Source organism: Salmo salar, chromosome 05, assembly GCF_965601325.2.
Source record: "Salmo salar chromosome 05, fSalSal1, whole genome shotgun sequence".
NCBI classification, from domain to species: domain Eukaryota; kingdom Metazoa; phylum Chordata; class Actinopteri; order Salmoniformes; family Salmonidae; genus Salmo; species Salmo salar.
In genome coordinates this window covers 93,527,501-93,542,500 of record NC_138295.1, presented here as the reverse complement: position 1 = coordinate 93,542,500, position 15,000 = coordinate 93,527,501, and the positions used below count along the sequence as shown (strand labels likewise).

The window sequence follows — 15,000 nt, the reverse complement described above, 5'->3', positions numbered from 1 at the left end:
ACATACTGCCCTGTATCTCCTAGTCCACATACTGCCCTGTATCTTCTAGTCCACATACTGCCCTGTATCTCCTAGTCCACATACTGCCCTGTATCTCCTAGTCCACACACTGCCCTGTATCTCCTAGTCCACATACTGCCCTGTATCTCCTAGTCCACACACTGCCCTCTATCTCCTAGTCCACATACTGCCCTGTATCTTCTAGTCCACACGCTGCCCTGTATCTCCTAGTCCACACGCTGCCCTGTATCTCCTAGTCCACACGCTGCCCTGTATCTCCTAGTCCACACACTGCCCTGTATCTCCTAGTCCACATACTGCCCTGTATCTCCTAGTCCACATACTGCCCTGTATCTCCTAGTCCACATACTGCCCTGTATCTCCTAGTCCACATACTGCCCTGTATCTCCTAGTCCACATACTGCCCTGTATCTCCTAGTCCACATACTGCCCTGTATCTCCTAGTCCACATACTGCCCTGTATCTCCTAGTCCACATACTGCCCTGTATCTCCTAGTCCACATACTGCCCTGTATCTCCTAGTCCACATACTGCCCTGTATCTCCTAGTCCACATACTGCCCTGTAACTCCTAGTCCACATACTGTCCTGTATCTCCTAGTCCACATACTGCCCTGTGTCTCCTAGTCCACATACTGTCCTGTATCTCCTAGTCCACATACTGCCCTGTGTCTCCTAGTCCACATACTGCCCTGTATCTCCTAGTCCACATACTGCCCTGTGTCTCCTAGTCCACATACTGCCCTGTATCTCCTAGTCCACATACTGCCCTGTATCTCCTAGTCCACATACTGCCCTGTATCTCCTAGTCCACATACTGCCCTGTATCTCCTAGTCCACATACTGCCCTGTATCTCCTAGTCCACATACTGTCCCGTATCTAAAAACCTGCGATTTCCTTTTAAAAAGGGGAGAATCTGAGCTTTCCAACAACATGGTAATTATTACGGATCTCCTGATATAACTGCAGCCTCAACACAGATGAATTACAGAACACGTATTGGTAAATAGAGCTTCTGATGTGATCAAAGCAACAATAGCTTTAATCTTTTTATCTACCGACGTGGAAATAAGACAGAGTTAAACACGTGTTGCTAGTTGATGTCAGTTACAATTGAAGTGTCCTGGCTGCTCATCAGTTCAAAAGACTGACTGGTGTCTGAACTGACCACCCAGGAGCTGAGATCAGATCAATCACCACTGTCTAACTGACCGCCCAGGAGCTGAGATCAGATCAATCACCACTGTCTAACAGACCCCCCAGGAGCTGAGATCAGATCAATCACCACTGTCTAACTGACCGCCCAGGAGCTGAGATCAGATCAATCACCACTGTCTAACTGACCCCCCAGGAGCTGAGATCAGATCAATCACCACTGTCTAACTGACCACCCAGGAGCTGAGATCAGATCAATCACCACTGTCTAACAGACCCCCCAGGAGCTGAGATCAGATCAATCACCACTGTCTAACTGACCGCCCAGGAGCTGAGATCAGATCAATCACCACTGTCTAACTGACCACCCAGGAGCTGAGATCAGATCAATCACCACTGTCTAACTGACCGCCCAGGAGCTGAGATCAGATCAATCACCACTGTCTAACTGACCGCCCAGGAGCTGAGATCAGATCAATCACCACTGTCTAACTGACCGCCCAGGAGCTGAGATCAGATCAATCACCACTGTCTAACTGACCGCCCAGGAGCTGAGATCAGATCAATCACCACTGTCTAACTGACCACCCAGGAGCTGAGATCAGATCAATCACCACTGTCTAACTGACCCCCCAGGAGCTGAGATCAGATCAATCACCACTGTCTAACTGACCGCCCAGAAGCTGAGATCAGATCAATCACCACTGTCTAACTGACCACCCAGGAGCTGAGATCAGATCAATCACCACTGTCTAACTGACCACCCAGGAGCTGAGATCAGATCAATCACCACTGTCTAACTGACCACCCAGGAGCTGAGATCAGATCAATCACCACTGTCTAACAGACCCCCCAGGAGCTGAGATCAGATCAATCACCACTGTCTAACTGACCCCCCAGGAGCTGAGATCAGATCAATCACCACTGTCTAACAGACCGCCCAGGAGCTGAGATCAGATCAATCACCACTGTCTAACTGACCCCCCAGGAGCTGAGATCAGATCAATCACCACTGTCTAACTGACCGCCCAGAAGCTGAGATCAGATCAATCACCACTGTCTAACTGACCACCCAGGAGCTGAGATCAGATCAATCACCACTGTCTAACTGACCACCCAGGAGCTGAGATCAGATCAATCACCACTGTCTAACTGACCACCCAGGAGCTGAGATCAGATCAATCACCACTGTCTAACAGACCCCCCAGGAGCTGAGATCAGATCAATCACCACTGTCTAACTGACCCCCCAGGAGCTGAGATCAGATCAATCACCACTGTCTAACAGACCGCCCAGGAGCTGAGATCAGATCAATCACCACTGTCTAACTGACCGCCCAGGAGCTGAGATCAGATCAATCACCACTGTCTAACTGACCGCCCAGGAGCTGAGATCAGATCAATCACCACTGTCTAACAGACCCCCCAGGAGCTGAGATCAGATCAATCACCACTGTCTAACTGACCGCCCAGGAGCTGAGATCAGATCAATCACCACTGTCTAACTGACCCCCCAGGAGCTGAGATCAGATCAATCACCACTGTCTAACTGAAAGATGTTCAGTTCTGTTCCAATCAGAGGATTACATGACATATTCTGCACAGGACTGCATGTTTCTGATTGGATAAACAGATGAAAAGGAGCTTCATGACACATTTGAATATCCATTAATATATCAATAATTATAATAATATATGCCGTTTAGCGGATGCTTTGATCCAAAGCCACTTCCAGTCGTGCGGGCGGACATTTTACATCTGGGTTAGCTAGTGTCACCGTGGGCCTGTTGTATGCGGTCTAGAATATTCTAGTTTCTTAGTTTGAAGGGACTGTACTCCAGTATGTGTTGATTTTTGTCTCTTCACACACAGGAGCGTTTATTCCAGCAGTGCCAGTTCAGCCTGTGGTGATAAAATACCCCAATAAAATGGTAAGAAAGAAAACCTAGCCGTTTTTTATTAATTTATTTTTATTTAACCTTTATTTAACTAGGCAAGTCAGTTAAGAACAAATTCTTATTTTACAATGACGGCCTTACCCCGGCCTAACATGAACAACGCTGGGCCAATTGTGCGCCGCCCTTTGGGACTCCCAATCACGGTGTCACGTCCTGACCAGTAAAAGGGGTTATTTGTTATTGTAGTTTGGTCAGGGCATGGCAGGGGGTGTTTGTTTTGTGTGGTTCGGGTTTTTTGGTTTATGTTCTATATTTTCAATTTCTATGTGTTTATCTAGTTTTCTATTTCTATGTTAGGGTTTTGGTAATGACCTCCAATTAGAGGCAGCTGGTTGTCGTTGGCTCTAATTGGAGGCCATATTTAGTTGGGTTAGTTTTCACTTGTGTTTGTGGGTGGTTGTTTCCTGTATAGTTTGTGCACATTACGGGACTGTTTTTGTCGTTTGTTTTGTTTAAGTGTTTTTTCCTTCAATAAATAAGAAGATGCTCAATATACCTGCTGCATTTTGGTCCCCTCCTTACGACGCCCGTTACACACGGCCGGATGTGATACAGCCTGGATTCGATCCAGGGACTGTAGTACAACACCTAGCAACACAATATAACACCTAGCAACACAATACAACATCTAGCAACACAATACAACACCTAGCAACACAATACAACACCTAGCAACACCTAGCAACACAACAACACCTAGCAACACAACAACACCTATCAACACAATTCAACACCTAGCAATACCTAGCAACACAACAACACCTAGCAACACAACAACACCTATCAACACAATTCAACACCTAGCAACACAACACCACCTAGCAACACAACAACACCTAGCAACACAATTCAACATCTAGCAACACAATACAACATCTAGCAACACAATACAACATCTAGCAACACAACACCTAGCAACACAACACCTAGCAACACAACACCTAGCAACACAACACCTAGCAACACAATACAACACCAATCAACACAATAGGACACAGCAGCAGCACAACACAACAGCCAGGCTGGTTGGTAAACACCCTCCCTGCTGAGAAGAGCATCAGCCCTGTCTATCTGAATCTCACTCTGTTACAGATATAACTGTGAGGACAGAGAACTGATTTAGTTCTGTGATTTGTTGTGGGGTCTGTCTAAGCTGTGTGATATTTCCCCCACCTTGAGCAGGGTTTCATGGGGACTTCCTGGAAAACCTCCTGGGGTTGACTTGATGTGCCCTTTACTGAGGTCTGATTGTGTTAGTGTTAGAGCTAGGGCTCTGTCTGTAAACAGCTGGGCTGAATGGGCTCTGGACACATGGAGGCATCCATCAGTGATGCCTGGAACCACACAGCAGGCAGTCAGTCTCTCCTATAGCCCTGGGACCACACAGCAGCCAGTCAGTCTCTCCTATAGCTCTGGGACCACACAGCAGCCAGTCAGTCTCTCCTATAGCCCTGGGACCATACAGCAGCCAGTCAGTCTCTCCTATAGCCCTGGGACCACACAGCAGCCAGTCAGTCTCTCCTATAGCCCTGGGACCACACAGCAGCCAGTCAGTCTCTCCTATAGCCCTGGGACCACACAGCAGCCAGTCAGTATCTCCTATAGCCCTGGGACCACACAGCAGGCAGTCAGTCTCTCCTATAGCCCTGGGACCACACAGCAGCCTGTCAGTCTCTCCTATAGCCCTGGGACCACACAGCAGCCAGTCAGTCTCTCCTATAGCCCTGGGACCACACAGCAGGTGGTCAAGACCACTAACTACCTGGTAACCAATTAAACCACTAACTACCTGGTAACCAATTAAACCACTAACTACCTGGTAACCAATTAAACCACTAACTACCTGGTATCCAATTAAACCACTAACTACCTGGTAACCAATTAAACCACTCACTACCTGGTAACCAATTAAACCACTAACTACCTGGTAACCAATTAAACCACTAACTACCTGGTAACCAATTAAACCACTAACTACCTGGTAACCAATTAAACCACTAACTACCTGGTATCCAATTAAACCACTAAATACCTGGTAACCAATTAAACCACTAACTACCTGGTAACCAATTAAACCACTAACTACCTGGTAACCAATTAAACCACTAACTACCTGGTAACCAATTAAACCACTAACTACCTGGTAACCAATTAAACCACTAACTACCTGGTAACCAATTAAACCACTAACTACCTGGTAACCAATTAAACCACTAACTGCTCTATACCTGATAACTACGCTGTTGTTGTTGTTGTTGTTGTTGTTGTTGTTGTTGTTGTTATGACCTTGTGTTGTTATACTTCTATCCTGGATAAATAATGTTGTATCTTAGTAAGTTATTTGTCTCTCCTCTCCCATGCCAGGACACGATCACCTGGACGTGGCAGGGGCCTGGAGCGTGAGTACACTTGAATTACTCTCTAAATGACTGGTCCCTGAACTACAGGCTGTTGCCAGGCATAGTTGTGTCTCTCTACTGCCCTGGAAGGTCCAGTTTTCATCCCTCTACTGGACTGACAGGATATTAGTTCTACTGTATAATCTAGATGGTCCAGTTTTCATCCTCTACTGGACTGAGAGGATATTAGTTCTACTGTATAATCTAGATGGTCCAGTTTTCATCCCTCTACTGGACTGACAGGATATTAGTTCTACTGTATAATCTAGATGGTCCAGTTTTCATCCTCTACTGGACTGAGAGGATATTAGTTCTACTGTATAATCTAGATGGTCCAGTTTTCATCCTCTACTGGACTGAGAGGATATTAGTTCTACTGTATAATCTAGATGGTCCAGTTTTCATCCCTCTACTGGACTGAGAGGATATTAGTTCTACTGTATAATCTAGATGGTCCAGTTTTCATCCCTCTACTGGACTGACAGGATATTAGTTCTACTGTATAATCTAGATGGTCCAGTTTTCATCCTCTACTGGACTGGACTGAGAGGATATTAGTTCTACTGTATAATCTAGATGGTCCAGTTTTCATCCCTCTACTGGACTGACAGGATATTAGTTCTACTGTATAATCTAGATGGTCCAGTTTTCATCCCTCTACTGGACTGGACTGAGAGGATATTAGTTCTACTGTATAATCTAGATGGTCCAGTTTTCATCCCTCTACTGGACTGGACTGAGAGGATATTAGTTCTACTGTATAATCTAGATGGTCCAGTTTTCATCCCTCTACTGGACTGGACTGACAGGATATTAGTTCTACTGTATAATCTAGATGGTCCAGTTTTCATCCCTCTACTGGACTGGACTGAGAGGATATTAGTTCTACTGTATAATCTAGATGGTCCAGTTTTCATCCTCTACTGGACTGGACTGACAGGATATTAGTTCTACTGTATAATCTAGATGGTCCAGTTTTCATCCCTCTACTGGACTGACAGGATATTAGTCCTACTGTATAATCTAGATGATCCAGTTTTCATCCCTCTACTGGACTGGACGAGGGATATTAGTTCTACTGTATAATCTAGATGGTCCAGTTTTCATCCCTCTACTGGACTGGACTGAGAGGATATTAGTTCTACTGTATAATCTAGATGGTCCAGTTTTCATCCCTCTACTGGACTGGACTGAGAGGATATTAGTTCTACTGTATAATCTAGATGGTCCAGTTTTCATCCCTCTACTGGACTGGACTGAGAGGATATTAGTTCTACTGTATAATCTAGATGGTCCAGTTTTCATCCTCTACTGGACTGGACTGACAGGATATTAGTTCTACTGTATAATCTAGATGGTCCAGTTTTCATCCTCTACTGGACTGAGAGGATATTAGTTCTACTGTATAATCTAGATGGTCCAGTTTTCATCCCTCTACTGGACTGAGAGGATATTAGTTCTACTGTATAATCTAGATGGTCCAGTTTTCATCCCTCTACTGGACTGAGAGGATATTAGTTCTACTGTATAATCTAGATGGTCCAGTTTTCATCCTCTACTGGACTGAGAGGATATTAGTTCTACTGTATAATCTAGATGGTCCAGTTTTCATCCTCTACTGGACTGGACTGACAGGATATTAGTTCTACTGTATAATCTAGATGGTCCAGTTTTCATCCCTCTACTGGACTGAGAGGATATTAGTTCTACTGTATAATCTAGATGGTCCAGTTTTCATCCCTCTACTGGACTGAGAGGATATTAGTTCTACTGTATAATCTAGATGGTCCAGTTTTCATCCTCTACTGGACTGACAGGATATTAGTTCTACTGTATAATCTAGATGGTCCAGTTTTCATCCCTCTACTGGACTGAGAGGATATTAGTTCTACTGTATAATCTAGATGGTCCAGTTTTCATCCCTCTACTGGACTGAGAGGATATTAGTTCTACTGTATAATCTAGATGGTCCAGTTTTCATCCCTCTACTGGACTGACAGGATATTAGTTCTACTGTATAATCTAGATGGTCCAGTTTTCATCCCTCTACTGGACTGAGAGGATATTAGTTCTACTGTATAATCTAGATGGTCCAGTTTTCATCCTCTACTGGACTGACAGGATATTAGTTCTACTGTATAATCTAGATGGTCCAGTTTTCTTACCTCTACTGGACTGAGAGGAAGCTGTCCTTGTCTCTGGATAAAGCCACAGGCTGAATTGGGATGTGTTTTGTTCAGCTTTCTAATGCATCATGGTAGTGATGTTGTTTTGGCTGTGTGCCCAGTCAATCTACCACTACAGACGAGACAATACTGTCTCTGTGCCGTTAGCAGAAGGTCACATCCATCCCAGAACAGAACAGAACAGAACAGAGAACAGAGCTGTTAATCATTCTCTTTCAGAACACTAGTTCACATCACTTCCTCCTGTGGGACTATTTTTCTGACTGCTAGAATTATCACTTTATTTATTTGATCCTTTATTTTACCTTTATTTAACTAGGCAAGTCAGTTAAGGACAAATTCTTATTTACAATGACGGCCTAGGAACAGTGGGTTAACTGCCTTGTTCAGGGGCAGAATATGAGAGATTTGTACCTTCCGGTTACTAGTCCAACACTCTAACCACTAGACTACCTGTCAGCCCACGTCTCTGTCCACTACCATATAACCTGCCGTCCCTACACTCTAACCACTAGACTACCTGTCCCCCCACGTCTCTGTCCACTACCATATAACCTGCCGTCCCTACACTCTAACCACTAGACTACCTGTCCCCCCACGTCTCTGTCCACTACCATATAACCTGCCGTCCCTACACTCTAACCACTAGACTACCTGTCCCCCCACGTCTCTGTCCACTACCATATAACCTGCCGTCCCTACACTCTAACCACTAGACTACCTGTCAGCCCACGTCTCTGTCCACTACCATATAACCTGCCGTCCCTACACTCTAACCACTAGACTACCTGTCACCCCACGTCTCTGTCCACTACCATATAACCTGCCGTCCCTACACTCTAACCACTAGACTACCTGTCCCCCCACGTCTCTGTCCACTACCATATAACCTGCCGTCCCTACACTCTAACCACTAGACTACCTGTCACCCCACGTCTCTGTCCACTACCATATAACCTGCCGTCCCTACACTCTAACCACTAGACTACCTGTCACCCCACGTCTCTGTCCACTACCATATAACCTGCCGTCCCTACACTCTAACCACTAGACTACCTGTCCCCCCACGTCTCTGTCCACTACCATATAACCTGCCGTCCCTACACTCTAACCACTAGACTACCTGTCACCCCACGTCTCTGTCCACTACCATATAACCTGCCGTCCCTACACTCTAACCACTAGACTACCTGTCACCCCACGTCTCTGTCCACTACCATATAACCTGCCGTCCCTACACTCTAACCACTAGACTACCTGTCACCCCACGTCTCTGTCCACTACCATATAACCTGCCGTCCCTACACTCTAACCACTAGACTACCTGTCCCCCCACGTCTCTGTCCACTACCATATAACCTGCCGTCCCTACACTCTAACCACTAGACTACCTGTCACCCCACGTCTCTGTCCACTACCATATAACCTGCCGTCCCTACACTCTAACCACTAGACTACCTGTCCCCCCACGTCTCTGTCCACTACCATATAACCTGCCGTCCCTACACTCTAACCACTAGACTACCTGTCCCCCCACGTCTCTGTCCACTACCATATAACCTGCCGTCCCTACACTCTAACCACTAGACTACCTGTCACCCCACGTCTCTGTCCACTACCATATAACCTGCCGTCCCTACACTCTAACCACTAGACTACCTGTCCCCCCACGTCTCTGTCCACTACCATATAACCTGCCGTCCCTACACTCTAACCACTAGACTACCTGTCACCCCACGTCTCTGTCCACTACCATATAACCTGCCGTCCCTACACTCTAACCACTAGACTACCTGTCCCCCCACGTCTCTGTCCACTACCATATAACCTGCCGTCCCTACACTCTAACCACTAGACTACCTGTCACCCCACGTCTCTGTCCACTACCATATAACCTGCCGTCCCTACACTCTAACCACTAGACTACCTGTCCCCCCACGTCTCTGTCCACTACCATATAACCTGCCGTCCCTACACTCTAACCACTAGACTACCTGTCACCCCACGTCTCTGTCCACTACCATATAACCTGCCGTCCCTACACTCTAACCACTAGACTACCTGTCCCCCCACGTCTCTGTCCACTACCATATAACCTGCCGTCCCTACACTCTAACCACTAGACTACCTGTCCCCCCACGTCTCTGTCCACTACCATATAACCTGCCGTCCCTACACTCTAACCACTAGACTACCTGTCACCCCACGTCTCTGTCCACTACCATATAACCTGCCGTCCCTACACTCTAACCACTAGACTACCTGTCCCCCCACGTCTCTGTCCACTACCATATAACCTGCCGTCCCTACACTCTAACCACTAGACTACCTGTCCCCCCACGTCTCTGTCCACTACCATATAACCTGCCGTCCCTACACTCTAACCACTAGACTACCTGTCACCCCACGTCTCTGTCCACTACCATATAACCTGCCGTCCCTACACTCTAACCACTAGACTACCTGTCACCCCACGTCTCTGTCCACTACCATATAACCTGCCGTCCCTACACTCTAACCACTAGACTACCTGTCCCCCCACGTCTCTGTCCACTACCATATAACCTGCCGTCCCTACACTCTAACCACTAGACTACCTGTCCCCCCACGTCTCTGTCCACTACCATATAACCTGCCGTCCCTACACTCTAACCACTAGACTACCTGTCCCCCCACGTCTCTGTCCACTACCATATAACCTGCCGTCCCTACACTCTAACCACTAGACTACCTGTCCCCCCACGTCTCTGTCCACTACCATATAACCTGCCGTCCCTACACTCTAACCACTAGACTACCTGTCCCCCCACGTCTCTGTCCACTACCATATAACCTGCCGTCCCTACACTCTAACCACTAGACTACCTGTCCCCCCACGTCTCTGTCCACTACCATATAACCTGCCGTCCCTACACTCTAACCACTAGACTACCTGTCACCCCACGTCTCTGTCCACTACCATATAACCTGCCGTCCCTACACTCTAACCACTAGACTACCTGTCACCCCACGTCTCTGTCCACTACCATATAACCTGCCGTCCCTACACTCTAACCACTAGACTACCTGTCCCCCCACGTCTCTGTCCACTACCATATAACCTGCCGTCCCTACACTCTAACCACTAGACTACCTGTCCCCCCACGTCTCTGTCCACTACCATATAACCTGCCGTCCCTACACTCTAACCACTAGACTACCTGTCCCCCCACGTCTCTGTCCACTACCATATAACCTGCCGTCCCTACACTCTAACCACTAGACTACCTGTCACCCCACGTCTCTGTCCACTACCATATAACCTGCCGTCCCTACACTCTAACCACTAGACTACCTGTCACCCCACGTCTCTGTCCACTACCATATAACCTGCCGTCCCTACACTCTAACCACTAGACTACCTGTCACCCCACGTCTCTGTCCACTACCATATAACCTGCCGTCCCTACACTCTAACCACTAGACTACCTGTCACCCCACGTCTCTGTCCACTACCATATAACCTGCCGTCCCTACACTCTAACCACCTAGACTACCTGTCCACCCCACGTCTCTGTCCACTACCATATAACCTGCCGTCCCTACACTCTAACCACTAGACTACCTGTCACCCCACGTCTCTGTCCACTACCATATAACCTGCCGTCCCTACACTCTAACCACTAGACTACCTGTCACCCCACGTCTCTGTCCACTACCATATAACCTGCCGTCCCTACACTCTAACCACTAGACTACCTGTCACCCCACGTCTCTGTCCACTACCATATAACCTGCCGTCCCTACACTCTAACCACTAGACTACCTGTCCCCCCACGTCTCTGTCCACTACCATATAACCTGCCGTCCCTACACTCTAACCACTAGACTACCTGTCCCCCCACGTCTCTGTCCACTACCATATAACCTGCCGTCCCTACACTCTAACCACTAGACTACCTGTCCCCCCACGTCTCTGTCCACTACCATATAACCTGCCGTCCCTACACTCTAACCACTAGACTACCTGTCACCCCACGTCTCTGTCCACTACCATATAACCTGCCGTCCCTACACTCTAACCACTAGACTACCTGTCAGCCCACGTCTCTGTCCACTACCATATAACCTGCCGTCCCTACACTCTAACCACTAGACTACCTGTCACCCCACGTCTCTGTCCACTACCATATAACCTGCCGTCCCTACACTCTAACCACTAGACTACCTGTCCCCCCACGTCTCTGTCCACTACCATATAACCTGCCGTCCCTACACTCTAACCACTAGACTACCTGTCCCCCCACGTCTCTGTCCACTACCATATAACCTGCCGTCCCTACACTCTAACCACTAGACTACCTGTCACCCCACGTCTCTGTCCACTACCATATAACCTGCCGTCCCTACACTCTAACCACTAGACTACCTGTCACCCCACGTCTCTGTCCACTACCTATAACCTGCCGTCCCTACACTCTAACCACTAGACTACCTGTCACCCCACGTCTCTGTCCACTACCATATAACCTGCCGTCCCTACACTCTAACCACTAGACTACCTGTCACCCCACGTCTCTGTCCACTACCATATAACCTGCCGTCCCTACACTCTAACCACTAGACTACCTGTCACCCCACGTCTCTGTCCACTACCATATAACCTGCCGTCCCTACACTCTAACCACTAGACTACCTGTCACCCCACGTCTCTGTCCACTACCATATAACCTGCCGTCCCTACACTCTAACCACTAGACTACCTGTCCCCCACGTCTCTGTCCACTACCATATAACCTGCCGTCCCTACACTCTAACCACTAGACTACCTGTCCCCCACGTCTCTGTCCACTACCATATAACCTGCCGTCCCTACACTCTAACCACTAGACTACCTGTCCCCCCACGTCTCTGTCCACTACCATATAACCTGCCGTCCCTACACTCTAACCACTAGACTACCTGTCACCCCACGTCTCTGTCCACTACCATATAACCTGCCGTCCCTACACTCTAACCACTAGACTACCTGTCACCCCACGTCTCTGTCCACTACCATATAACCTGCCGTCCCTACACTCTAACCACTAGACTACCTGTCACCCCACGTCTCTGTCCACTACCATATAACCTGCCGTCCCTACACTCTAACCACTAGACTACCTGTCACCCCACGTCTCTGTCCACTACCATATAACCTGCCGTCCCTACACTCTAACCACTAGACTACCTGTCACCCCACGTCTCTGTCCACTACCATATAACCTGCCGTCCCTACACTCTAACCACTAGACTACCTGTCACCCCACGTCTCTGTCCACTACCATATAACCTGCCGTCCCTACACTCTAACCACTAGACTACCTGTCCCCCCACGTCTCTGTCCACTACCATATAACCTGCCGTCCCTACACTCTAACCACTAGACTACCTGTCACCCCACGTCTCTGTCCACTACCATATAACCTGCCGTCCCTACACTCTAACCACTAGACTACCTGTCCCCCCACGTCTCTGTCCACTACCATATAACCTGCCGTCCCTACACTCTAACCACTAGACTACCTGTCACCCCACGTCTCTGTCCACTACCATATAACCTGCCGTCCCTACACTCTAACCACTAGACTACCTGTCCCCCCACGTCTCTGTCCACTACCATATAACCTGCCGTCCCTACACTCTAACCACTAGACTACCTGTCCCCCCACGTCTCTGTCCACTACCATATAACCTGCCGTCCCTACACTCTAACCACTAGACTACCTGTCACCCCACGTCTCTGTCCACTACCATATAACCTGCCGTCCCTACACTCTAACCACTAGACTACCTGTCCCCCCACGTCTCTGTCCACTACCATATAACCTGCCGTCCCTACACTCTAACCACTAGACTACCTGTCACCCCACGTCTCTGTCCACTACCATATAACCTGCCGTCCCTACACTCTAACCACTAGACTACCTGTCCCCCCACGTCTCTGTCCACTACCATATAACCTGCCGTCCCTACACTCTAACCACTAGACTACCTGTCACCCCACGTCTCTGTCCACTACCATATAACCTGCCGTCCCTACACTCTAACCACTAGACTACCTGTCACCCCACGTCTCTGTCCACTACCATATAACCTGCCGTCCCTACACTCTAACCACTAGACTACCTGTCCCCCCACGTCTCTGTCCACTACCATATAACCTGCCGTCCCTACACTCTAACCACTAGACTACCTGTCCCCCACGTCTCTGTCCACTACCATATAACCTGCCGTCCCTACACTCTAACCACTAGACTACCTGTCACCCCACGTCTCTGTCCACTACCATATAACCTGCCGTCCCTACACTCTAACCACTAGACTACCTGTCACCCCACGTCTCTGTCCACTACCATATAACCTGCCGTCCCTACACTCTAACCACTAGACTCTGTGTACCAGCTCTACAGTTTGTACTGTACTGTGTACCAGCTCTACAGTTTGTACTGTACTGTGTACCAGCTCTACAGTTTCTACTGTACTGTGTACCAGCTCTACAGTTTCTACTGTACTGTGTACCAGCTCTACAGTTTCTACTGTACTGTGTACCAGCTCTACAGTTTGTACTGAACTGTGTACCAGCTCTACAGTTTGTACTGTACTGTGTACCAGCTCTACAGTTTGTACTGTACTGTGTACCAGCTCTACAGTTTGTACTGAACTGTGTACCAGCTCTACAGTTTCTACTGTACTGTGTACCAGCTCTACAGTTTCTACTGTACTGTGTACCAGCTCTACAGTTTCTACTGTACTGTGTACCAGCTCTACAGTTTGTACTGAACTGTGTACCAGCTCTACAGTTTGTACTGAACTATGTACCAGCTCTACAGTTTCTACTGTACTGTGTACCAGTACAGTACAAACTGTCATAGTGATGGTTAACTATTCTTTTTTTACCCATGTTCCTCTGCAGGTTTTTGGGGAGCAAAGGTCACCAACTCCATATTAATACCCATGATTTTGGAATGAGATGTTCGACGAACAGGTGTCCACATACTTTTGGTCATGTAGTGTACCTGTGACCAACAGAAAGTTGGTTCCCCCCTTTGCTGCTCTAACAGCCTCCTCTCTTCTGGGAAGTCATTAATATGGAGTTGGTCCCCCCTTTGCTGCTATAACAGCCTCCTCTCTTCTGGGAAGTCATTAATATGGAGTTGGTCCCCCCCTTTGCTGCTATAACAGCCTCCACTCTTCTGGGAAGTCATTAATATGGAGTTGGTCCCCCCCTTTGCTGCTATAACAGCCTCCACTCTTCTGGGAA

General features: G+C 48.0%; 1 protein-coding gene across 1 annotated transcript in view; it reads left to right on the top strand.

Annotated features, from left to right (window-relative positions):
• Positions 1-15,000, top strand: part of LOC106592264 (lysophosphatidylcholine acyltransferase 1) — a 114,654-nt gene that overhangs the window by 64,289 nt on the left and 35,365 nt on the right. The window contains exons 6-7 of the mRNA XM_082974961.1: positions 3,048-3,106; positions 5,498-5,532. Of these exons, the coding sequence (XP_082831087.1) occupies positions 3,048-3,106; positions 5,498-5,532 (94 nt within the window). The remainder of the gene's footprint in view (positions 1-3,047; positions 3,107-5,497; positions 5,533-15,000) is intronic.